Source organism: Capricornis sumatraensis, chromosome 6 (genome assembly GCF_032405125.1).
Source record: "Capricornis sumatraensis isolate serow.1 chromosome 6, serow.2, whole genome shotgun sequence".
In the NCBI taxonomy this organism is placed as follows: Eukaryota; Metazoa; Chordata; class Mammalia; order Artiodactyla; family Bovidae; genus Capricornis; species Capricornis sumatraensis.
Window position 1 is genome coordinate 57,195,642 of NC_091074.1, and position 27,729 is coordinate 57,223,370.

At 37.6% G+C, this 27,729-nt stretch overlaps 1 protein-coding gene across 1 annotated transcript in view; it reads right to left on the bottom strand.

The window, feature by feature from the left end:
* The window catches only part of ALDH1A1 (aldehyde dehydrogenase 1 family member A1), a 54,977-nt gene extending 51,308 nt beyond the window's left edge, over positions 1–3,669 (bottom strand). The window contains exon 1 of the mRNA XM_068973701.1: positions 3,554–3,669. Coding sequence (XP_068829802.1) covers positions 3,554–3,619 — 66 coding nt within the window. The 5' untranslated portion in view covers positions 3,620–3,669. The remainder of the gene's footprint in view (positions 1–3,553) is intronic.
* Between the last annotated feature and the right edge of the window lie 24,060 nt (positions 3,670–27,729).

Below are 27,729 nucleotides of genomic sequence, written 5' to 3' on the forward strand. Positions count from 1 at the left end.
GACGAGTCACTTGGGGTGAGGGCTGAAGCTGCCAGCATTCCAAGTCTAGGTTTGTCATTTACTAGCTGTGTAACTTAAGGAAAGTTACTTAGCCACTCTATTCTTCAGTCTTCTCAACTACAAAGCAGGAATAGTAACATCCTCATAGGGTTATTGTAAAGAGTAAATAAAATCATCATAAATAACTAAAACAGTCATTGGCACACAGTAAACACAATGAAACTTAACTATGATATTTCCTGTCTGTGTGAGTGTCTGTGTGGGTATGTGAAATGTTATTAGCCAATGAAGATCTTTTCTAGCATGAATAAGCCATTCATTATTGAATGAGTTACATTTAAGAGTCAACTAAATATTTGGGGGTTTGATTCCTGTCTGAGAAATCTTTCTTCCTGAATTTTCTATTTGTCTTTAAGGTAGAAAATAGTGTTGTAAAGGGAGAATGGAAAACAAAGATACCAAATCCTGTAAGAGAAAGTTCTTGATCCCTGAAATCCAGGATAAACCCTTGGAACTTAGCTCCAATGAAATCCTTGTCAGGTGGGGCATGACTGTGCAAGAAAGAGTGACAGAAAAGCTAGGGGATGACAATGAAATGAGAAGAACACTTGTGGGAAATAGATCTAGGAAAGGCTGAGTAAAAGAAGGTCCTGGAAAATTGGATGGAATTCAGAAAAATAAATCGGACTAAGATGGCTAATGTTAATCGATCACTTCCCATGTGTCAGGTACTATTTCAAGGGCTTCATATGCATTAAATGCATGTGATGGTTTCTTCAACCTTAAGAATTCCCATTTTACATGTCAGGAAACCAAGGCAGAGAGAGGTAATGTAGTTTTCTCAAAGATCACACAATTTCCCAAGAAACTCATCCTTTAAAAGGATGAGCAGAGAGCTGGCAGAGATTTTGTTTAGAATTTGTTTAGAATTGGAAAGGGGCGAGGGGATATGAGGATAGAGACAGACTCTGAGTTTGAGTGCATTTATACTAATGTTACTGAGATTTTAAATTCCAAAAACTTTGGTATCATTTTATGAAGTATTTCTTAAACTCTAATCTCTGTTTTATGTACCTTAAAAAAGAAAGTAGACTGTAAAGTCATAAAAGTTATGCATCAATGGGATCTTTTGTTTGGACTAGAAGCAGTCTCAAGCTTGAGAGCATGTATAGTTCTTCTACGGTAGTTGCAATAGTTTTCTGTTACTCAGTCTTGCTTGTCTCTTTCCTCCACCTTGCCCCAACAACCAACATATTCTAATGATAATAAACATGAACACTAAAATAGTGCAAGGAAAATAACGTAGTTTAGGGGCTTGCTATAGAAGGTAATTTCTCAGACACTATAAAGTCCCTTGCTTATTTTGTTTGCAACCAGGAAAGTTAGCTAATAACCATCTTTTTCCAACTCCTCTTGCAAGTGCAAATCCAATACAGTTCTTCAGTTAGGCACAGTAAAAAGAAAATGCAAAGGCATTTGAAAAAGCTCACCCATTTAGATTTAATTACATACATAACTGGTGTCCTCCCAAGTGTGAAAATGCTGTAACCAATAAATCAGACAATAAAATGCTATCTGAGCAGAACAGATTTATAGAGAAGATGTGTGAGCAATCGAAATTCACTGACTTGCTTGCATTGGGTATTTTTACCCAGAAAAGTTCTTATATGCAAGAGCAAATTCCTGCTTGGAATCTTGCCTCCTTTTGAGCACGTAGGTCAGTTAGTTTCCCTAGAGGGTGTTCTTGTGTAATGACTTTTAAATGAACAGGCGGTATTAATCTTAAAATCATTTCATATGTTAAAGAATCACTAGATCTGTGTTTGTATATATATTTTGAGGACTATCTCATTTGCCCACTACTGTTTCTCACATGTTTAATTAATAAGTACTTAATGAAGCTTAGTTCAGTAGAAAGAATATTTCATGTTAGAGTTCGCTGGAAATTCACAGACAAGGAAGACTTCAAACTTTTGCAAACCAAATTTTTAAAAGATGTGACATTCAGACTACCAGAAAATGTGACATTCAGACTATCAAAATATCTTCCCAGTATCATGGGGGAATACAAAATAAAACTGTATTATAATAGTAAGGGGATAGATAATTCAATCATTGCCAGTGGTTTTGATCTTTATAAAACAAACGCATTTTTAAATGTATTTACTTTGGATTGAAATATCTTGCAAATGACAAACAGTAAGAAAGTTGGGAAAACTGGAGTCTTGTTATCTGTTAGGCATGCTTTTGCCAAGTGCAAAATCTTTGGAGGGTATAGTCTCATCGCATTTTTCATGTTCCCATTTGGAATAAAATCAAATGGACAAAAAAATATTTTCCCTTTTAATAAAACCTTGTAAAAATAATACTTTAATACACTTTGTAACTGTTGGTCGATCATGTTAAAGGCACAATCTGATCTCTGCAGACACTTTTCTAAGGAAAAGAGCCAGTCAGCTGAACAACTTCCTCATTTGTTGTGCTTATGAAAATGAAAATTTAACAGACTAGAATTTCAAAACCATCCATGGTTACAAGTAAGGAAACAATAATAGCAGGACTTTATCATAAACTTACAGTGCTCTTGGAATTTCCTTGGTTAAGTCAGACAGCAAAGTGGCTCTCCCTGAGTGGGAATAGTTCCTTTCTTACTTTCCTTTCCGCATCACACCATAAATCTCATTTCTTAAATGATCTTGGTTAGATTGGTTTTGTTTATTTGTTTCTCTGAAAGTGCTAGGCTCTGACTAGAAAGCAGGAATGTAACAGTGTGAAACAGGCAAAGTTCAGAGATACTCTTGATTGACTCAAATAGGATCCATTTCCTCCTTCTCCCTAACTGTGGATTTTTAAGTCTGGGTCTGGCTCCTGCTCTTTTTTCTCTAAATATTTATCAGCTAACAATTACATGCCGGCTCCAATGGCAACAAATTTGGCTGAAGAAGTAAATAAGAAGGTTTTCTTTTCCCAAATATGCTAAATAATGCAAGGACCATGTAGTTTTTTGTAACTGGAGTTTTCCTTCATCCAATTATCAGATTCAGGTCTTTCAATTTTAACACTCATTTGACATATATAAAAATCATGTTACTTCAGTATGCTCTGTTTTACTTCACTATACTCTGTTTCTCTCTCTCTCTCTATTTTCCTTAAAAAAAAAAAAACAAAAACAATTTTCCATTTGTTTGCCTGTTTCCAGTAAGTTTCTCTAGTAAGTATTTGCCTCTCTTATACATGCTGGGTGCTCTGCCTAAAGTTAATAGAACTGCTTAGTAAAGTCCACTGAATCCTGGCACAAGAATCTATTACAGTGAAGAGCATTCCTTTTACTTAGAAATATTTTAAGAAATAAATTTCTGAAAAGTTGCCTGATACGATTTAGAATTCATTATGTGATCAAGACACTAAACCCAGACCTGCATTTTGCAAGCCTTTTATTTTTATATTTGCAAAGGGCTCTCTACACCAGTTTACTTAAATTGACCTTTTGTGCTTTAAATAAATGTAGTTTTTATAAAGCTGAGGCAAAGCAGCAAGCAGAAGTTGTACTAACCTTAGTATATTTAAACTGCAAATTGGTGAGTGGGGCAGGTACGTCTGGCATGGCTGAGGACGACATTGTTGGTTCTGCTCCTGAACACAGGTGACAGGCTCAGCGATTTGGTTCTGATAGAGCACTTGGCTTTATTTGTTCCTTTTTATCTGCTTGGGCTAAGGTTTATTTGCATACTGGGATATGATTGGATGAACAAACTCGGAGCAAAAAGAAAACGACACTACTTATTTGTAACACCTAGAGCAGGAAGCCCTTGACTTTAAACTTAAATCCTTAAGAAACCAGTGCTCCAGTATTGAAGCTGCGTCCGGAGTCAGGGCGCTATTTGCAGACGAATTAATTTACAAAGCCGAAACCTGTGATAAGTGTAGGAAGCACAGCTGCTCTGGCCACTAAGACCAGTTATTATTTTTTTGGCTTTTTGTGCTTTTTATGTTACTGTGAAACTTTCTGTGTTCTGACAGACTTGGAGTCAGAGAATTCAAGGATTGAAAAGGAATCTTAAAGGGCACTTGTTCTTTGCAGAGGCGAGTGAGGCAAGGACCCTGGCCAGGTGTCTTTAGGACAGTGCTATTGGCTAAACTGTCCATGTCCCAGAAAAGCAGGGTGCTTTTCTTTAGGTCCCCTCTAGAGACCCTACCCCAAGGCCACTTTAAAAGACTCATACCCATCAAATGTATTTCAGTGCTTGGTAAGCAGACCTACTAGGATTTCAGGAGCTCTAAATTATCTTTATTTAAATTATCTTTATCTTTATTTAAATGGTCTTTATCTAAATTATCTTTTATATGTGGGAACAGAAATGTCAGCAGGATTTTTTAGGGAACTCAAACTGTGCTGTCACACACTCACCACAATAGCAAATGGCAATATCGTCTGCTAAACTCACTTAAAATGAAAGTAACCCCTGGTTTTGGAAGTTGGCTGGTATTTATCAATCACTGACGCAGGCAATTGTACCAAGAATGAATTTAAAGAGGACTCTTGAGTAATATAGGTTCTTAAAATGAGATTAATGTTTCAAGTTGGAAACATTCAAAAAGGATAATTTTTAACTGTACTACTCCCATTTTTAAGTATAAGTTTATTTTATCGAAAGTCTAGCAAAAGTTACAGTCAGAACAAGATGGAAAACCTTGGGTGCTTTTAACCAATTACTAAGAATTAAGAGTAATAATTATTTCTTCCAGTGAAAAGTGCCAGCTTTTCCAAATATGGGATTTAAGTAGGAAAGCTAAGGTTTGTTGAATAGTTACTCCAAATCAGGGGCAGGAACCGTACTTTCTCTTTCCGCCCTTACTGGGTTCCCCACTTTACAGACATAAAATAGCTTGTTTATGAACACCAATCTTATAAGTACAAAACCAAAATTTCATTTCAGGCCAGTGTGACACCAAAACCTTGGTTCTTATTCCAATTTATTCTCCTTGTCCTCCTCTCCATAAGAGCGTTCATAGATGGGCTCGAGAGTCGGCTGTTTTGTTCTCTGAGTCGTCACCCTCACAGGCCCTCAAGCGTAGCCTTTTATTTGTCTAAGATGGGGGTCAGCAAACTTTTTTCTGTAAAGAGAGAAAGATTATTTTCTGCTTGCTAGGCCACATAGTTTCTGTTTTGATTTACTCAGCTCTACAGTCAACCAATACCATAATACACTTTGCAATACAATTTTATTTACAAAAACAGATTCAGCTCAGAGGCCAGGCCCCTAGATGCTAAGACAACCATCCCTGAGGTCCTTGCCTCCCCTGCGCCTCTGCTTGAAGACCAGATAGAAACTTCTGTGCTGTTTCATTGTTTTTTTCTCTCTGTCCCTATCCCCCTCACTCACAATTTCATTCTTTTTGGAAAATCTAATTGTTTTCTCTCTTAAAAATGTGTTTTGAATTAAATGCACAATTACACAACAGCTGTTACATAACTCACAGAGTGGTGCTCTGGCCAGGCCCAGACAGCTGTGTTTTGCTACTTTCTTCTGCTCTCAGCTTTGCAGTTGTTTGTGGAGTCAAACACTTGTCCAGGCAGTCAAAGCTCAATGCTTCACAGCACACTTGGTGTGTCATCTCACTATTTATATGCTCATTCTTAATCATATTTTATTGAATAATTACATAAGAACAGGTCCCTTTATGCCAGATATTACAGAATGTAGGTAAAAGGAACAGCTATGAAACAGGTTACCACACCTGCCCATTAAATTTTTACAAATATTTACCAAGTATCTTCTATGAGGAAAGCATTGTGATTAGAGGATCAGGAAGTCTCCCACCTTAATCTTACTTGAAGGGCAGATCTTTCTTATCTAGAAACCACAGAGCCTGAGATCTCTGCTTCTGAAGTAAGTATTGATATCATCCATCTCCTAGAATTTGTCTTGTAGAATAGTATGTTCTTAGGAGTGGTTGCATGGGTAAAAGGCCGAGGAGATCACTTCCCTCCTTTACAAAGGGAAAATGGCTTTGGTGAGAACTTAGGGAAAAGGAAGCCCCACTTCAAGACTGGGTCAAAGCTTGTATATTTTTATATACAATATATATTATATATTTTAGCAGGCTTATTCAGCAGAGGATGGGCTGGAAATTAAACTTGGGAGTCATAGATGAAGTATGTTTAATCATCCTTTCCTTCTTAGGGGCAAGTTAAATTACACACACACACACACACACACACACACACACACACACCCCTGTGAAGGGGTGGGAAGAGGAGCTTAATTTAATTTTCTTTTAAATCTGACTTCTTCTAGTCCTTGGTGAAAATTGTCATTATCCCAAGAACCATGCAGATTGGTCTCCAACCATGGCTGAAACTGCTGTGTCATAGTATAAGGAATCTCTCTAAAACTCCTCTAAAACTCAAGCCTTAGTCACTGAAAAGCTATTGGGGCCTAAGCTTTCCCCACTCACATGAGTAGCTGAAATAAAAAACACGCACATTTAACACACATAACTGTATGGTGAAATACAAAATCGCTGATTTTCACATTTTCTGATTTCAAAATCCAGAATCGATCTGTTGGAGCTGAACTTGCTTTGCTTAGTGACATCTGCTGTCCCTGACTCTTCAGTGTGCCTTCAGCATCACAGGGTGAGTCTGCTGGGTGGTTAACCCAGCGATGGATATGTCCCTTTGCTTTTGATCACTGCAGTTTCAACAGATACCACATGGGTTCACATGCCTGTTTGGCTTTTAATAATTTGGAAAAAAAGTGGATCTTGTTACGTGATGAGAGAATCTGCTCGATTGGCAAGTGGGTATTAAAAAGGGAGGTGGAAGAAGCATTAGAGTGTGTGAACATATCTTTTTGTGGGCTAATTTCTGTTCATCTGACATCCTTTGCCCATTAGCAATGTTTTTTTTTTATTTTTTTATTTTTTAACCTTTGATTTCTCCTGCTCCTCACATATCCTATCAACTGTTTTCTCTTTGTCTTGTGTTACTAAAATGGCAGATGCCCCTCTTACCTGATACAATCAGGATACTAACTAATTAGAAGGATAACTAAAAGAAACATTAGATTAAAGCCTCTATAAGATTGTTTTAGTTTAAATAGATTTTTGCTGAACTTCATGGGCCAAATCCATTTCTTAGAGCTGGGTCTGCTGCTCGAGCTTGAAATAACCTTGCATGAGTAGTGTTCACATTGCTTTTGTTTCCTCAAAATGCAGAAAGGAATTTAAAGCCATTAAAGACATCTTTGAGGCAATCTGAATGCAGACTACTTTGAGAGTTTTATACATTTTCTAGTTTTTTTTACGATTGTTTTATGTATAGATTGTTAGTATGCCAGCGTGTTTCATAATTTGACAAGATTGAGTGTTTACATAACACTCAGTTTTGTTTTCATAGAAATCAATTGCCCTTTCCTCCTAATAAATCAGCAACTTAAATAACATTTAATTCAACCATGCCGTTGAAATACTAGGTTCACATGAATGATAAGAATTTGGAGCAAAGAGATTTGACTACTGGTAAGCAGAGAAGATTGTTTCCAAAACTGAGTGTATGTAGACATGAGTCTACATATTTTTTTCTCTTTTAATTTATTTTTATTAAAAATGTTTTTGGAGTCAAATATGCCATATATGTGTACATGCATGCTAAGTCACTTCAGTCGTGTCCAACTCTTTGAGACCCTATGGACAATAGCCCAGGCTCCTCTGTCCATGAGATTCTCCAAGCAATAATACTGGAGTGGGTTACCATGCCCTCCTCCAAGGGATCTTCCTGATCCAGGGATCAAACTCACGTCGTTTACATCTCCAGCATTGGCAGGTCAGTTCTTTACCACTAGCGCCACCTGGGAAGCTCATAACATGTATAGAAAGCTGCAAAAATCGTAACTTTTTTGTAGTAACATCTCAACAAAAATCATGAAAGAAACAAAACAAAATAATCACCACTGGGGTCAAATAAAGAACAATATTAGAACCTCAGAGTCCACTTTGTACATCCTTTCTGTCACTATGTCCTTCTTCCTCACCCCAGATGATGAGTAACTTAACTCTAATGCCACATGTTCTTTTCTCCCCGGTTTTGAATTTGTAAACAAATTACACAGTCAAAATATTCTTACAAAGGAAATTCAGAGATGCAAGTTAATCTGGGAAGTGAGTTAAATCATGGTTGTAGGTAAAGAAAGTTTCACAGGGAGTACTCTCCACTCAAATGTCATCCAATAAATATAAATTATAAGTGCAAAATGCACAGCAACAAGTTAGCATTTTTAAGTCAAGGGTATTTTTTTTTACTCCCAATCCTGGCACATGGAAGGGTGCAGAGAAATTACCCTTTTCCTATAGAGTTTCTTAGAGCTTAATAATACTTGGCAAACTGCACTAAATTATAAAAAAATAGTCAACCCTTATTCTATGTCTAGAAATTTATTTTAAGGATACAATCAAATATGTCTAAATTATGAATAACTATCTTTAGAATAATATAAAATTTAAAATACCAAATGGTTTAGATAAATCCTGGATTAGTGAAAACAGTAAACAAATACTTGGAGAATTTTTGTGTTATGCTATAAATTATTTTTTTAAAAAACAGGTTAACAGGTTACAAACCTGTGTACTATCTGTAGGTATGCCGAGAAATTGTGCTTTTTTTAGTATTTTGCTGAAATCTGCAATTTGCCTTTGACCTTTGCCTCAGTGTTTGGAAAGCTAAATAGATGAATTTTGACTTCACTGTCATTTCTGCCATTCTGAATTTATGCATGATAAAAAGAATCATGTGATTTCTTTTTGTTATATTTTATATAATTTTCCCAGACAGAATAATGACTTCTAAAGATATCCCTGAAAGCTGTGAAAGTCACTTTATACGGCAAGAGAAATGTAACACTTGTAATTTAATTAAGGATCTTGAGCAATTATTTATTTTGGATTGTCAGGGTGGGTCTTAGATGCAATCCCAAGTATCCTTAAAAGAAAGAGGCAAAGGCGATTTGACCACAGAAACAGGAGGTGGCTTGGTCACTGAAGCTGCTAGCTTTGACAAGTAAGGGGCCAGGAGCCAGGGAATGCAAGGAATGCAGTTCTAGAAACTGGAAAATACAGGAAAGTGGATTCTTCTCCAGAATCTCTGGAGGGTGCTGGCTCAGCCCATCCCTCTGACCTTGACCAGTGAAACTGATTTCAGTCTCTGACCTCTAGAGTTTTAAGAGAATAAATGTGTGCTGTGTTAAACCACTAAGTTTATGGTAATTTATTACATCAGTCATAGGAACCCAAAATATAACCAATGTAAGCACGAGTTCAGGGTTGCTAAATATTACAAGCTGTTATCGATCACATGCTCTGTGTGTTTTTCTGGTTTATTGTTAAAATCTAAATATTCTTGTTCAAATAAAGGAAAGCTTCCCTCCCATCTGACCTTGGAATAGAAACTTCCCAGGTGCTTGACATCTTGAAAACTTTTCAGTTTCAGTTGTACTATAAATGAATATTCATTCAATTGCAAAAGTAAAATGCAATAGATAATGCTGTTTATGAGAGCCATTAATTTTTTAATGATTATTTTAGCTGCTGCTAAGTTACTTCAGTCTTGTCTGACTCTGTGCGACCCCATAGATGGCAGCCCACCAGACTCCCCTGTCCCTGGGATTCTCCAGGCAAGAACACTGGAGTGGGTTGCCATTTCCTTCTCCAATGCATGAAAGTGAAGTTGCTCAGTCGTGTCCAACTCTTAGCGACCCCATAGACTGCAGCCTTCCAGGCTCCTCTGTCCATGGGATTTTCCAGGCAAGAGTTCTGGAGCGGGTTGCCATTGCCTTCTCTTGGATAATATCAAACCTGGTTTGAATTTGCTTCCTTTAATTTGTTCCCACATTTTAAAGTTATATGTACCCAGATCTATAACCAAAAACTTTCAGGCTTTACATTCCAGCTGCTTGTTGGTTACCTGAGCTACATGTCACATCTAGCCAGATAGCTGGGTTTGAAAACTGAGAGCCTGCATATTTGTTTTATGTGGACCATGCAGTATGATTGAAAAAAAAAATAAAAGAAAAGAAACATTTACGTAAAAAAAAAACAAACAAACAAATTTTAACTTGAACATCGGAAATCTCGAAGAGTATTTTAGCCTGCCTGCCTATTGGAATCAACTAGGGAGTTCAAAACAAAACAAAAGAGATCCTGATTCAATAACAGGAGTTTGAGCCCATCTACTACGTCGCTTCCGTCATATCCGATTCTGTGACCCCATAGATGGCAGCCCACCAGGCTCCCCTGTCCCTAGGATTCTCCAGGCAAGAACACTGCAGTGGGTTTCCATTTCCTTCTCCAGTGCATGAAAGTGAAAAGTGAAAGTGAAGTCGCTCAGTCATGTCTGACTCTTGGCGACCCCGTGGACTGCAGCCTACCATGCTCCTCCGCCCATGGGATTTTTCAGGCAAGAGTACTGGAGTGGGGTGCCATTGCCTTCTCCGTGAGCCCAGCTATTGATATGCATTTAAAGTTCCTCAGGTAATTGTAATGTGTGGGCAGCTGTCAGAACCACTGAAGCAGCTCTATTTCCTCATGTTGTTCAGAGTTGGCGCGACATGCACATCACCTGGAAAACTTTTAGAAATGCAAATTCTCAGGTTTCATCTCAGACCAACTGAATCAGAATCTTTGGAGATAGGGCCCAATAATCTGTGCTTTAAGGAACCCATCAGGTGATTCAGAGTTAAAGTCAAGTTTGAGCACCACAGCACTAAACATAGACCCAACCTATCTCTAATATTTAGTTCAGCCTATTTTCACTCAATTAAGTTAACTACCTAGTCTCTTAGTTCATATTTTAAGACCCCCTGATTGAACTCACTGGCTCAGTAGATAAAGAATCTGCTTACCAGTGCAGGAGACACAGGACACTCAGTTCAGTCCCTGGGTCAGGCAGAGGAGGAGATGACAACCCACTCCAGTATTCTTGCCTGGATCTGGATAATCCCATGGACAGAAGAGCTGGCAGAATACAATCCAGAGAACCGGAAAGAGGTGAACCTGAGTGACAGAAAGAGCACGCACACACACACAATTGAGCTCACTATCATTTCTCAAAATCAAACTTTTTTTCTTGAATTTTCCCCTTCCGATTATGACAAAACAACACCGGCCAAATTTCAGGCATCTGTGATTCCTTGCCTTTTTCCTGTAAAACTATTAATTTTATTTATTGAAGTAATTATTACCTTCAACTGTCTAGTGTCCTGACATTGTAGGTCTGGATTTTAAAGAGCAAATCACTCTCATATTTTTAATCCAATCTGAGAGTTTCTGATTACAAGAGTCTTTGTTAAACACATACGTTTAGTCCATTTCTACTTGTATTGTGACGACTCATGTGCTTTGTGCTTTCTGTTTGTCCTTATATCAGTTAGGATTAGGTTTGGTGCCCATCATGAAAAATCCAGAATAAATACTCAAAATGGAAATGGATTTCTCTTTCACATAAACAGATATTATAAATTGCTCATCCAGGGTAGACGTGGTAGCAGAGTTGAGAGCTACAGAGGCTCCTTTCAGCTCACTGCCCCAGCATCCCTGAACTATGACTCTTGGCCTCCTGATAAGAGAAGGCTGCCAGAATTCCAACCATTACATTCATATTCCAGGATTCAAACGGAGAAAGGGGAAGAAAAATGATAAAAGACTAGAGGACCCTCAGTGATCAGAGTTTAGTCACATAAACACACTTAACTATAAGGAAAAATAAAGATTGTACACTTCTTTCTGGGCAGCCAGGCTCATAGGTCAAAATCAATAATTGTAACATTAAGAAGGGAAGGACTATTGCAAAGGTAACTGAATACTCTTTTTCTTCTTATCCCTCTTCTCCGGTATGGAGTACAATATCTTTATTCTTCCATTTTCACTTCTTTTCTTGTTTAGAAGAAATATTTTTTTAATTTGTCAAACTATAAATTTTAATGCACTTCATTTAAGGATATAAATTTCCCTCTAAGCATGTCTTTAGCAACGTCTACAAGTTTGGATAGGGCATCCCTGGGTGCTAAGCAATAAAGAATCCACCTGCCAATGCAGGAGATCCAAGAGATGCCATTTCAATTCCTGGGTCAGGAAGATCCCCTAGAGAAGGAAATGGTAACTCCATTTTTGCCTGGGAAATCCCATGGATAGAGAAGCCTGACAGGCTTCTGTCCATTGGGTTGCAAAGGGTTGGACATGAATTTAGCGACTAAACAAGTTTAAATGCAGTAGATTCATTTTTTCAGTCCATTAAAAAGAGTTTCTAATTACCATTGTGATATCTTCCTTGACTTATAGTTTATTTTGGTGTGCATTTCTTAATTTTTCTATTGGTTGGTAATAAACAACCCCCAAATCTTTGTATCTTACATTACTAAGGCTATTATATACTTGCCAAATTAGCATTGCTTTATCTTACTTGTGAATTGAACTTGTTATCACTGTAAGATGTTCCTATTCATGTCTATGCTTTTTGCCTTCATCTGATAAGTTACAGCCACAGTAACTCTTCTTTGGGTTGGAATTTATATAATATATATTCTTCCATCTTCCTACTTACAATCTCTGTGTCTGTATGTCTTACATGTCTGTTTGGGCTTCCCTGGTGGCTCAGATGGTAAAGAATCCACCTACAATGCAGGAGACCTGGGTCTGATTCCTGGTTTGGGAAGATCCCTTGGGTCTGGCAACCCACTCCAGTATTCTTGCTTGGAGAATCCTCATGGACAGAAGAGCCTGGTAGACCACAGTCCATGGGGTTGCAAAGAGTCAGACATGACTGAGCAACTAAGCACATTGAATGATCCACTATTGGATTTTATTTACTTATGCAGCTTAACAGATTTTCTTTGATTAGACCACTTATTTTATTGACATGTAATATAATGTATTTATAAATTTATGTTTAAAGTCTATCGTCTTACTAAAGACTTTTATGTTACTTGCTCTATTTTTCTTTTCTCTTTTAAAAATTGATTTAAAATTTTTAGTTTTAAAATTAAATTAAATGTTAATTTTACATTTAATGTACATTCATGTAAATTAATTTAAAAATTATTTATTCTCTGTGTAATTTGGGGAATTTTATACTATTTTTTATTATTTTAATAGTTTTTCAAATATTATGTATATTTTTTCATTTATTAAAGTCTAAAATTAATTTGTACCTCTTTTCCTTGGCTAATCTTCAGTTCAGTTCAGTCGTGCAGTAGTGTCCGACTCTTTGTGACCCAATGAATCACAGCACGCCAGGCCTCCCTTTCCATCACCAACTCCCGGAGTTCACTCAAACTCATGTCCGTTGAGTCAGTGATGCCATCCAGCCATCTCATCCTCTGTTGTCCCCATCTCCTCCTGCCCCCAATCCTTCCCAGCATTAAACTCCTTTACACCTCTTCCCATAACATGTCTTTGTTGGCGGATGTTTCTTTGAATATTTGTGTGGGAACTTCCCTGGTGGTCCAGTGGTTAACAATCTGCCTTGTAATGCAGGGGACATGGGTTCGATCCTTGGTCAAAAAACTAAGATCCCACATGCCACAGAACAGCCAAGCCCTCTCACGGTGGCACAGGAACTACTGAGCCCACATGCTCCAGAGCCTGTGTGCCACAACTTGAGAGCCTGAGTGTCACGTGTGAGATCCAATACAGCCAAATAAATTAAATATATGTATATATTTGTATGCATGTTAATGTTATTAGATAATCTATTTTCCACTCCAGGTTCATTTAATCTCTTTGTCTCATGGAATAGCTTTCTGCCCTCGGGCTTATGGTTTGGCTCAACCTGCAAGAAAGGGAGGGAGATGCTGATAGGAGAATGGAGTGCAGCAAGAGAGAAAGGCCAAGCCACTTACTCCCTTGCTTCTCTTGTGACTGAGCGGCATTCTGGCAGGGTTCTCACAGGGCTGTCTTCCTGTATAACTGCCAGCCTTATTGAGTGTTCCTCACTGTAAAGTACTGGCTTTATTCACTGGGCTCTGAAAACGCTATTTACTTTTCCTGTCTCCTCAACCTTTCAGAAGTGGTCACTGCTTTTTACCTGTGTAAGCTCTGGGTTATCCAGTACTTTGGTGGACTGTCCACCTTTCTGTAAGAAATTCCTTCGTTACAACTCCAGCCAGGTGTACCTTCTGTTTTTCCTGTGACCCTGGTGTTATCCCTTTAGCATTTTAGATACATCTTTTTGTTTTATTTAATTGTATAATTGGTTTGTATAATTGGTTATGTATAATAACATAAGCACTACCAAACCTCTACACAAAACAAAATACTTTGAAGATGACCTACATGTATACTTGTAGGTCCTACAGTCCATTGCTGTGTCCCTTCTCTCCTACTTGGATGAGAAAATTAGGAAACCTGTGTTCATTATTCTCTTGATTGACTTCCATTGTATCTCTATGTATTCCAGAAAATGGTACGTATATGCTTGTGTGTGTGTGTGTTAGTGTATATGCGTTATTTCTAACTTTATAAAAATGGACTCTTTTTTTCTTTTTCTTACTTGCATGTTATATTGATGTGATTCATCCATAGTAATGTACATGACTATAGTTTTTTATTTTGACTGCTGGGTAATAAACTTTTCTGATAATAGTTTATTCATCCAGAATTGATAATGGGTTTTGGGGGGCTTGTATGAACATATTTGTATATATTTCTACTGGCTATATATCTAGAATCAAATCTGATATTTCTTAAGGAAAAAGAATGTTAAGCTTTGGTATATAATGCCACAGTGATTATATCAATTTGTACTTCAGCCTTCAATGGAAAAATGACCCTATGGATCCATATTCTTCAGCATTTGAGTCTCAAGCTTTTTAATTTTTAATAAAGTGATACAAAATGGTATCACATTGGGATCTTATTTGTTCTTCCTTGGTTACTAAATATCTTGAATACTTCATCATATGTTTATTGGTCAGTTTTGTTTTTGTAAAAGTGTGTTTACATGATTTGTACTTTTATTAGAATGCATATTTTAAGTACTTTTGTAATATTTAAAAACATACACTTGATTTTGATTATTAATCATGTTATTGTCAGTTATAAATCTCTAAATTTATAAATCTTTAAATTTTACTTTATATACAGTATATTTTTAATGATCAAAGTGTTCCTAATTGTAATACAATTAAATCTATCAATCTTTTATTTTTACAATCAATATTTTTTTTGCTTTTTAAAAGAAAACTATCCAAATATCACAGGCTAAGATATGCTGGTATCTTTTCCTACTAAGAACATTAAAATTCTATTTTTCCCTTTGAAGCTTATATGGAAATGATCTCTGTGAATAGTGTGAAGTGGGCTTCCCTGGTGGCTCAAATGGTAAAAAATCTGCCCTTTATGTGGGAGAGGAAGATCCGCAGGAGAAGGGAATGGCAACCAACTCCAGTATTCTTTCCTGGACAACTCCATGGACAGAGGATCCTGGTGAGCTACAGTCCATGGGGTCAAAAAACTTTGGACACAACTGAATGACTAGCACTTTTACTTTTCAGGATATGCAGGAAAGTCAGTGGTGTGCTACAGCACTCATACTAGCTCAGGAAACTTGATTGTTAACATTGCAGGAATTTGAGTCAGATGACTTGACATTAGTTGTTGTTGTTCAGTCACTCAGTCATGGTCCAACTCTTTGCAACACAGTGGACTTCAGCACGCCAGGCTTCCCTGTCCTTCACTATCTCCCAGGGCCTACTCAAACTCATGTCCATTGAGCAGGTGATGCCATCCAGCCATCTCATCCTCTGTTGTCCTCTCCTCCTCCCACCTTTAATCTCTCCCAGGACCAGGGTCTTTTCAAATGAGTCAGTTCTTCGCATCAGGTGGCCAAAGTATTGGAGTTTCAGCATAAACAACAGTCCTTCCAATGAACACTCAGGACTGATCTCCATTAGGATGGAGTGGTTTGATCTCCTTGCCGTCCAAGGGACTCTCAAGAGTCTTCTCCAACACCACAGTTCAAAAGCATCAATTCTTCAGCACTCAGCTTTCTTTATAATGGGACTCTCACATCCACACATGACTGCTGGAAAAACTATTAAACTCAATCATGGGTGGAGTAATTGCATTATGGGAATTGTCAAATGCTCCAAAATCACTGCAGATGGTGACTGCAGCCATGAAATTAAAAGACGCTTATTCCTTGGAAGAAAAGTTATGACCAACCTAGATAGTATATTCAAAAGCAGAGACATTACTTTGCCAACTAAGGTCCGTCTAGTCAAGGCTATGGTTTTTCCTGTGGTCATGTGTGGATGTGAGAGGTGGACTGTGAAGAAGGCTGAGTGCTGACAAGAATTGATGCTTTTGAACTGTGGTGTTGGAGAAGACTCTTGAGGATCCCTTGGACTGCAAGGAGATCCAACCAGTCCATTCTGAAGGAGATCAACCCGGGGATTTCTTTGGAAGGAATGATGCTGAAGCTGAAGCTCCAGTACTTTGGCCACCTCATGCGAAGAGTTGACTCATTGGAAAAGACTCTGATGCTGGGAGGGATTGAGGGCAGGAGGAGAAGGGGACGACTGAGGATGAGATGGCTGGATGGCATCACGGACTCGATGGACGTGAGTCTGAGTGAACTCCAGGAGATGGTGATGGACAGGGAGGCCTGGCGTGCTGTGATTCATTGGGTCCCAAAGAGTCAGACATGACTGAGCGACTGAACTGAACTGAACTGAACAGACCAGTACAAATCAGAGCTTTTTTGTTTTATTTTGTTTTTAGACAGTTGGTTTACCAGCACAGCATTGATAATCTTCTTTATGTGCATAAGCACTTTTTCAAGTTCCTTTCATTGAACATCTTGCTTTTCTTCAATAACTTGATGTGCTACCTTGTCATAGAATAACATTTCATAAAAATATGTGTGTTGGGGCAAGGTATCTTTATTTTATATCTCTGGTCATTTTGTCCATCTGACTACCAACATCATATTGTCTTAAATAGCATATATTAGTATATATAGTATAGTAATATTGAACACTAAAAGTATTAAATTTAGAATACTAAAATTAGTATATATTACTGTGTATAGCTTTATAATAAGCTATTTCCAACTCTCACATCCGTACATGACTACTGGAAAAACCATAGCTTTGACTAGACAGACCTCTGTTGGCAAAGTAATGTCTCTGCTTTTTAATATGCTGTCTAGGTTGGTCATAGCTTTTCTTCCAAGAAGCAAGTGTCTTTTAATTTCATGGCTGCAGAAACCTGTATGTAGGTCAGGAAGCAACAATTAGAACTAGACATGGAACAACAGACTGGTTCCAAATAGGAAAAGGAGTACATCGAGGCTGTATATTGTCACCCTGCTTATTTAACTTATGTGCAGAGTACATCATGAGAAACGCTGGGCTGGAAGAAGCACAAGCTGGAATCAAGATTGCTGGGAGAAATATCAATTACCTCAGATATGCAGATGACACAACCTTTATGGCAGAAAGTGAAGAGGAACCAAAAAGCCTCTGGATAAAAGTGAAAGAGGAGAGTGAAAAAGCTGGCTTAAAGCTCAACATTCAGAAAACTAAGACCATGGCATCTGGTCCCATCACTTCATGGCAAATAGATGGGGAAACGATGGAAATAGTGCGAGACTTTATTTTTGGGGGCCCCCAAATCACTGCAGATGGTGACTGCAGCCATGAAATTAAAAGACGCTTACTCCTTGGAAGGAAAATTATGACCAACCTAGAAAGCATATTAAAAAGCAGAGACATTACTTTGTCAACAAAAGTCCGGCTGGTCAAGGCTATGGTTTTTCCAGTAGTCATGTATGGATGAGAGAGTTGGACTATAAAGAAAGCTGAGTGCTGAAGAATTGATGCTTTTGAACTGTAGTATTGGAGAAGACTCTTGAGAGTCTCTTGGACTGCAAGGATATCCAACCAGTCTGTCCTTCACTGGAAGGACTGATGTTGAAGTTGAAACTCCAATACTTTGGCCACCTCATGCGAAGAACTGACTCATTTGAAAAGACCCTCATGCTGAGAAAGATTGAGGGCAGGAAGGAAAAGGGGCAACAGAGGATGAGATGGTTGGATGGCATCACTGACTCACTGGACACGAGTCTGGGTAAATTCCAGGAGCTGGTGATAGACAGGGAGGCTTGGCGTGCTGCGGTTCATGGGGTCACAAACAGTCAGACACGACTGAACAACTGAACTGAACTAAGCTGATCATAGCTTTTCTCCAAGGAGCAAGTGTCTTTTAATTTCATGGCTGCAGTCAACATCTGCAGTGATTTTGGAGCCCCAAAAAGTAAAGTCTCTCACTGTATCCATTGTTTTCTCATCTATCTCCCATAAAGTGATGGGACTGGATGCCATGATTAGTTTTCTGAATGTTGAATTTTCAGCGAACTTTTTCACTGATTAGTTTTTTCATTTAAATATAGATCTTTTAAAATCTGTGTCTGATCATTCAAATATCCTGTCTCTGTCTTGAGAAAATGCAGTTCCTTTTGGCTTTTGTTCATGCTGTTTTTTCTTCTTCTGGCTATCCTAGATATGTATTAGGCATTGAATTTAAAAATTTTGAAGGCTTATGATGATCTTATCTTCTTCTAAAGAACATGTGTATTTGCTACAGCATTTATTTTTATTAGACGTGTATTGGACCTTCTCTTCTCTTTGTCTTGAACACTCTGTTTCATAATCCCCATACCTTGTCCCTGTGATACATCATAACATAATTTCCTCAAATCCATAATCTGTTTTACTTATTTTCTATTAAATTATTTTTAACCTGCTGTTAGAGCATTAATTGAGTTCTTAATTTCAATGACTCTGTTTTTCTTTTCCAGAGTTTTATTTGATTCTTTTAAAAATTATAGTTTTTTTGTACTATGTTGTGTTGATTTAAATAAGATGAATAGTCTCAAATCTTTATTTAATGAAAGAATTCAACAGAATCACAGATATATTTTATCTTTACAAATAAATGGTAAAAAGTGGTTTAAAGTTCTTCTGAACTAACAATGAAACCTCAATTAATTTGTCAATTCAAATAATGTTACTTGGGAAAATACATAGAAGTTCATTGATGCTGCATTTCACAAACACAGCAGAGCAACCTCCAGAATCTGAATGTCTTAAAAGGCTCAGTTGTATAAATAATACTTCCAAGAATGTGTTATGAAATAGACCACGATTATTCATTTTTATTCAAATCTCCATACTGGGAAAGAATCATTCGAGATGCTTTCATAAATGTTCTCAATTTACCACTTTATCAGAACTAAATTTAAGACATGAAATTGTATCTGTTCCTCTGTATTATATGGGAAGAAGAAACATTTTATTATTATCTTTCTGATATTCCTTTCATTAGCATTTGGGAGGGACCACAGTTTCAAGTCTAAGTGTTGTAACACAGAGGAGGAGTAAACGCCATTGTTGATGAAATTTCAAGGAAGGAAGATTAATTTTATACCCACAGCCTAGACTAAGGAGCTGCTGGTAATGCTGTTGCCTCCCCATCCAGTGATTCAAAGGGCATATTTTTCTATTATTCTTTAGTGAATGTCAGCCATTCAATGATGTGAGGTCTTAGTCTTATCTCCTTTTCATGCAACCTTGACTGTTCTCCTTACTGTGTTATTAAGCCCTTTGGCTATCAGTGCAGCACATTATCAAGGGCAGGGACAGTTTGTTTACTTCTCAATTATAAGTTTCCTCTTTGTTCTTTTGGCTCCTGGAATTTTTTTTTTTTCTTGTTGAGCCAAGTGTGCATTTAAATTTTGCTTATTATATTTTTATCTCACATCTTTGTTGTATTTTAGGAGAATTTCCACATGATCTGGCCTGCTATAATGAGTGAAATGGAAATGATTTTTCTAAAAAGAACACAATCATTAAAAAAAAAACTAGTGTCATAAGACTATCAGATTTTTATGCTTGTTCATTTTTTATTTGCACATATTTTTGAGACTTTTTAAATAAATGGCAATCAATATCAAAATATTCATACTCTCTTATAATATGTTATATATTATTTATATATTATTCTATACACATGCCTAAAGGTGTATGTGTATAGAAACCTAGAAAACTCATGATCTGGAGTGCTATTATTATTTTTTGGGGGGCCCTCCCCCCCTTTTTATTATTTTTCCCTTTTATAGAAATTTATTGTCAATTTATATTAAAGTTATAAAATCATACAAGTTTGTTATTGCTCCAATACTGTTTAATACTTGTACTTAGAGTTCCAGGTTGAACCTAAACTCAAGGTTTAAAATTTACCAGTGTTCAGATTTCTAAATGTGTCCAGAGTACTGATCATGTTGATCCACTGGAAGCACTTTTTAATTGAAGGGCTAAGATCTTCCTGGGAATAACTCTAAGTGAAGATAGCACCAGAGAGGCTTCCCTGATGGCTCAGACGGTAAAGAATCCGCCTTCAGTGCGGGAGACCTAGGTTCAATCCCTGGGTTGGGAAGATCGCCTGGTGAAGGGCATGGCAACCCACTCCAGTATTCTTGTTTGGAGAATCCGCATGGACAGAGGAACCTGGTGGGCTACAGTCCATGGGGTCACAAAGAGTCAGACATGACTGAGCAACTAAGCATACACACACAAACAGCTGAGGTCTATAGTAATGCTTCAACTGTCAGAGATGGTTGAGTCTAATCACAGTTCGCCATTTGCTACTGAGATTTGCTCCTAAGTCAGCACCCCTTTTCCCAAACATGGGTTTCATCATAACGTAAGATGAGAGTAGGCTGAAAATAATTAGTAAAAAAAAACTCTTAATTGATGAAAAATTCTCCCGCTGACACAAAGAAATTCCAGTAGTATTTGGTTTATATCCATTACTCACATGATATGAAATACAAGAGTGAAGAGTGAAAGATTCTCCCCACAGTGGCTTTGGTACATTAAGGAACCCAGGAGATACATTATCACTGGTATTTTTGAAGACTCCATTGTGTCAGTCATGGCAGCAGAGATGTAGCGCTCATGCAATGCCCAGGAGGGTAACCAAGGAGAAAGAGAGCATTCAGGCAGCAGTAGGTTGTTATTGGCAGCTTAGAGACCAAGAGTGATTGTGTCCCTGGCTCTAGGATCAGCTTTCTTTAGCTGTAAATTGCTGTAGCCAGGTGCTCTCAGACGACTTTATGGTCAGCAAAAGCCTGGTAAGAACCTGCACTGAAAGGAATGGATCACAAAAGGGGAAACAGATGAGACAGAATGTGAACTGGTGTTTCCAGGGCCTGGAGAGAAATTGATTAATGGCGAAGGAGTTTTACTTTGGAGTGATGGAAATGTTTGGGAACTGGAAAAGGGTAGTGGCTACACCATACATGAATGGACTAAATTTCAATGAATTTTTCCCTTTAACATGGTTAATTTCATGTCACAAAAATTTCACCTCAGTAAATTATTTTAAAAATATAAAAAGGAAAAAAATATATATATATATAAAGGAAGCCAATAGAAGATTACTGACCACATGGGACAACCAAAGGACTGCATCAAATAATGGATGATTCCTTGATGAGGCTGTAGACCTTGCAATATGATAAATATTAAAAGCCTGAGAAACTGTTTTTATTACTTTCAAACTGACCCAGAAATGGCTACCCTCGGGAGATATGAGGTTCATGCCATTTAAAATATTTTGCTCCCGTGTCCTATTGTTTTAGTCTCAATTCTTACGTATTATGACAACATAAATAATGATTAGCATGTATTGGATAACACTTCAAGAATATGCTAAAAGGATAAATTTGTGTATTTTTCGTGTGTTTTCTGATGGATAAAGAATGATTTGTCCAAGTTTCCCCTCCTTCAAACAATAAAACAAAAGCAGGTATTAATCCAAGATCTTTTCGAAGTTGCTGTGGTTAGGTTTGAAAAGGGTTGTACAGCAACCTGAGAGTCCAGAATTCTTTTCTCTCTGAAGTCAGACTACTATGACTTTAAAGTACTGAATAACAATTTAGAACATGGAATTTAAACATTTAGAAACAAACGGTGTGTGAACATAGGAAATGGTTTCCCTCAGGCAATAGTATCATTTGTCCTGAGCCCAGATTTCAAAGCCTCCCTCTAAATTATTGGGGAGTGTTTCTCCCAGGATACAACTTTCCTAAACAACAACAGAAAAAAGCAATGGCACTTTTCTCTTCCTCATGTTCCTATATGAAGACTAGTTTTTTAAATGAGGATCATGAACTCCATAAACACTTATAATCTCCTAACATTATCTGTGGGTGATCCAAACTGTTTTTCAAAAAAAAAAAAAAAATGAACTTCAAAAGTCCAAAGTCCTAGAAGAACAATGGGAAATTTATTGTGTATTAACTAGTTGATTTTCTAAGAGGTTCTACCTCCCAAATATGAAATTAGGTTTCCAATGCAGTCTGAAAACTGCAAAATTTCTAGAAGCACACAGTTAATGCCAAAAATAGTTTCTTGGAGTTTTCAGTTCAGTTCAGTTCAGTTCAGTCACCCAGTCGTGTCTGACTCTTTATGACCCCATTTACTGTAGCATACCAGGCCTCCCTGTCCATCACTAACACCTGGAGTCCATCCAAACCCATGTTCATTGAGTTGGTGATGCCATCCAGCCATCTCATCCTCTGTTGTCCTCTCCTCCTCCCAGGACCTTCAATCTCTCCCAGGACCAAGGTCTTTTCAAATGAGTCAGTTCTTCGCATCAGGTGGCCAAAGTATTGGAGTTTCAGCATAAACAACAGTCCTTCCAATGAACACTCAGGACTGATCTCCATTAGGATGGAGTGGTTTGATCTCCTTGCCGTCCAAGGGACTCTCAAGAGTCTTCTCCAACACCACAGTTCAAAAGCATCAATTCTTCTGCGCTCAGCTTTCTTTATAGTCCAACTCTCACATCCATACATGACTACTGGAAAAATCATAGCCTTGACTAGACGAACCTTTGTTGACAAGGAAATGTCTCTGGCTTTTTAATGTGCTGTCTAGGTTGGTCATAACTTTCCTTCCAAGGAGTAAGCGTTTTTTAATTTCATGGCTGCAGTCACCATCTGCAGTGATTTTGGAGCCCCCCAAAATAAAGTCAGCTACTGTTTCCATTGTTTCCACGTCTATTTGCCATGAAGTGATGGGACTGGATGCCATGGTCTTAGTTTTCTGAATGTTGAGCTTTAAGCCAACTTTTTCACTCTCTTCTTTCACTTTCATCAAGAAGCTCTTTAGGTCTTTGGATTTTTAGAAATACTTATATACACATATTCCACACTGTGCCGTAGAATTGCAAGTTATTCATTCCTTACCATTTAACCCTACTACAACATTACAGGGCATCAGAATTAACATTATGTCACGCTTTTAACTTCAACTACCATTTGAGTGTGGACTGACCCTTAGAGATACTTTTTATGTGCATCCGAATCTGGGCTATCACTGATATGTGCATGGATAAATTCTTTTACCCCAGAAAATGACTAGTGGTGACTAGTGGCATTCTCCTTCAAGAGTATAAAATAGGAAATTCTTAAAACTGAGTGAATATAGACTCAAGGACTCCAAAACCTTGGTGCTTCAAAGACTGTTTCAGGCATCTGGCTTAGAAAGGCATTTTTCTTAGTAAATCCATACTAAATCCTGTTACATTCTGGATTCATACCAATGAAGTATCCAGTAGTTGATTCCATTGCATCTGCCTGGGATTCTACACACAACCATTTTGAACTATTGGAGTTCTGTTCATGATTCAAAATCAAACTTTCAAAAAACTACATTAATCAAAAATAAAGAGTAACAATGACAGCTGAAGTTATTATGAATCTAATTCTATTCTAAGTGCTCTATACATCTACATTGAAAATACAACTATTTTCCCCATTGTGCAGATGGAAAAACCAAGGTTTGGTGAGGTCAGAAATATCCTCAGAGTCCTGTTGTCTTCCCAGTCCTTCCCAACCTACTATCCAAATCAATTTAGACCCAACCTCCTATGACTTGCCACCTCCTATAGAAATGTGTTAACACCTTGATATACCTTTTGATCTTGCTCCCGAATATACCCTTGCTCATCTTCCAGCAGCTTACACATTGAGAAAATGGCCTATTTCCCTCAGCTTCGTTCCAAATTGGGCTCAGAGGGGAGTGTCTTGCACATGTGTGCTGTGCTAAGTTGCTTCAGTTGTGTCTGGCTCTTTGCAACCCTACGGACTGTAGCCTGCCAGGCTCCGCTGTCCATGGGATTATCCAGGCAAGAATACTGGAGTGCATTGCCATGCCCTCCTCCAGGGGATCTTCCCGACCCAGGGGTCGAACCCTCGTCTATTATGTCTCCTGCATTGGCAGGCAGGTTCTTTACCACTAGGACCATCTGGGAAGCTTGCCTTGCACATAAAATATTTCATAATCATTATAAAGTTTTGTAAATTATTGATATTGATGTTAGAGAAGTACTTAGATTTGGGTATCCATCTTCTGAACAGTTAACGGTTTTTGCTTCCAGGTTACCCAAGCAATGTTTCAACTCGAGTTGCCACAGGTAAAATATTCATATCATAGTTAAAAACCAGAGTCCCCAACCAGCACACTTGGACATCAAGACAGTTTTTAATCTTGATTTTGGAAATAATTTATGATTGTTTAGTCTTACCTTGGCAAATACATCTATGAGTGGATAACCCCATTGTAAATCATTGTTGTAACTGCAGGAGTCATAAAAAGCAATTGAATACCCAGGCAATCTAGAAGCAAAACTCTTATCTCTCACCATTTATTTTTTGATCATTTTAATTGGGTCAGTTATACCTACAGCTGTATTTGGCCTTCTATTCCAGATTTGCCACTATGCTTGCATGCTCAGTCGTGTCTGACTCTTTGCAACCCCATAGACTGTAGCCCTCCAGCCTCCTCTGTCCATGGGATTTTCCAGGCAGGAATACTGGAGTGGGTTGCCATTTCCTTCTCCAGGGGAACTTCTCAACCCAGGGATCAAACCCACGTCTCCTGCAATGGCAGGCAGGTTCTCTACCACCGTACCATGTGGGATTCCCTCCACTATGTTTACTAGAGATCAAAAAGTCTGCTAGATTTAGTTTCAGCTGGATATCAGATTGGCAACCACCAGCATGAACACACTTTGGACCTTGTTATCTTTCAGTTTAGCTTTGACTTTATATACATGAATCTTGTAATTCTCTTCCATGATAGAAATATAAAATATTTTCATTGTTTCACTAAGATATATTTAAAGAATTTTACCAAGCACTCTAATTCTTTTTTTTTTTTTAACTTTCCCTAATATTTTGGTCCAGGGTCAGCAAAATGTTTCTGTAAGGATGAGATAGTAAATATTTTAGGCTTAAGAGGCCATAGGTTTCTGCACAGCTATTCATCTTCACTGTTGTAGAGCAAAGCAGCTTATAGAGTATACAGAAATGAAAGGATATGACTGTTTTAATACAATTTTATTTACAAAATAGTCGTTGGGCTGGATTTGGTCCATAGGTCATAGTGCACTGGTGTATACTTAGTCGGTATACTAACACGGATAGCCTGAATAATTATTTCAGCTTCTCCTTTACCTGTGCTCTCCTGGGCTTTAACCCCATCTATCTTGATTTTTTTTTTTTTTTTATCCTGTCTTGATCTGCTTTCCTCACTTTTGTCTAGAGACATCTCTGGGATGGGGAACGTATGCTTATTGGAGCCATTCCACAGTTTTATTTTTAATATCTGCTTATTTCTCCGTTTGTCACTAGTTAACACTCTTTCCCATTCCTTCTCTAAACCTGACATTAATCATCCTGGATAATGACAAGCTGTTCTTCAAAGGGGTTGAACCAATTTACATGTCAGTAAGATGTGACTGAGATTCTCATTGTTCCACATCCTTGCTGATATGGCAGACTTTTGATTTTCTGCCAGTTTGGTGGTTGTGAAACAGAGCCAGTGCATTCCACAGGTTCAAGGGGGTGACACTTGTATTTAAGGGCATAAGAACGGTTCTTCCTGGAGTTGAGAAGTGGGTAATCCATGAAGGGGTTGTATATATAACAACCCCAGAATGAAATGTATCTCAGTGTGATTGTCATGTAAAATTACTTAATTATTAATGAGCTTGTTTAATGATTAGTCACATTTCTTTATTTGTGAAGCATATATTCATGACTTTCACCCAATTGTTAAATCTTGTAGTCTGTATACTTTGTGGATATATGTGTTTTGTGGCTTATATGTGTTACATATATCTCCTCTCAATTTGTAGCTTGTAGTTTTGAGGGTGTCTTTGGATGAAAAGAAGTTTTTTTTATTTTCATGAGGTCAATTGTATCATTTTTATGGTAAATGCTTTTCCTGTTTAAAGCGTTATTCCTTGTCCTGAAGCCAGAAAAAATTCTCCTAGATTATCTTCTAAAAGTCTGACAATTTTACATTTCACACTAAAGTTTCTAACTATAGTTAAAGTTTCTAACTACCTGGAATTGATTTTGTCTGTGTCATTCAGCACTATTTATTGAGTAGTTCCTTTTTTTGTCTTTCTTTTGATCTCAGTCATAAATTAAGGTTCAATACATACATTACTTCCTTTCTGTTTTCTTTGAATCAACTTAGTGTTTATCCAAATGTACACTTTTTGTTCATATAGTGTATGTTCAGTTTTCTATACTGCTTTATTTGAGAAGTTATTTTCCATATTTCCTCACTGTTTTATAACATTGTTCCTGTATACCTTTTGGCAGCATTTTTGGTTATCCATTCCCTATTATTGGTCAGTTAAACTTTTCTAATATATTTGATATTATAGAGAATGCTATAATGCACATTTTATGCACAATTCTTTTCCTTCTGCTGAATAATAACCTCAGGATATAATCTTAGAAGTAGGAATATTGAGAAAGAGTAATGATATTTTATGGTTTTTAAATACCGTAAGTTAAATATTGACATCTTCAATTCCAAAAGGACAATTTCAGTTTAACATTTTAATTTCCTGCCTCCTCATTATTAGCAATGCAATGGTACTTTGGCTTAGCTTCAACAGTATGTATTTGATTGCCCATAAGGCTAAATAGGTTTCCTAGAGTCTGTGTATTGTGCATGTCTCTTCATGAGTGGCCCTCCTGCTCATTCTCTTTATATTGAAATCTTGGGCCTTTACATAAAAATTTGAATGTGCTCTTTATAGGTTACAGATTTAGACATATAATTTGACTTCTTTTTTAAAGTACTAGTATATATTTATTTTAAGCACCTGCTCAGTCTGGTTTTTTTTTTTTTTTTTTTCCGTTCCATCATATTGGACAAATCACACAAGATCCTTTTCCAGCTGCATTCTGGCACAGATGTGGCATCGTCTCTCTGAAACAACTATCGCGTGTACCTCTGGGACCTGGAGATTGAATTACGGCTCTGCTTAAGAGTTACCCGCAAAGACGAGCTTCAAAGATGAGGGCTTAAGTTTCTATCCCATTTAAAGCAGTAGCAGGCATAGAAGCAGAGCACAGTGAGTCATCCTCATCCTTTCCAGGGCTCAGCTTAGCTGGCAGGTCACATCTGACAGTGCCCAGCTTTCAGATGAAGGAAAATCAACTGCCATGTTGCGTAATTACACTAAGCTTAGAACTTGACTCCTGGAGTATCGAGGAGGAGATGCATACAATAGCCTCTGTTTCTTCACATTGGCTATCCACCAGGGTGCGATAAACTGTATACATTTCCTTGGACTGAACCC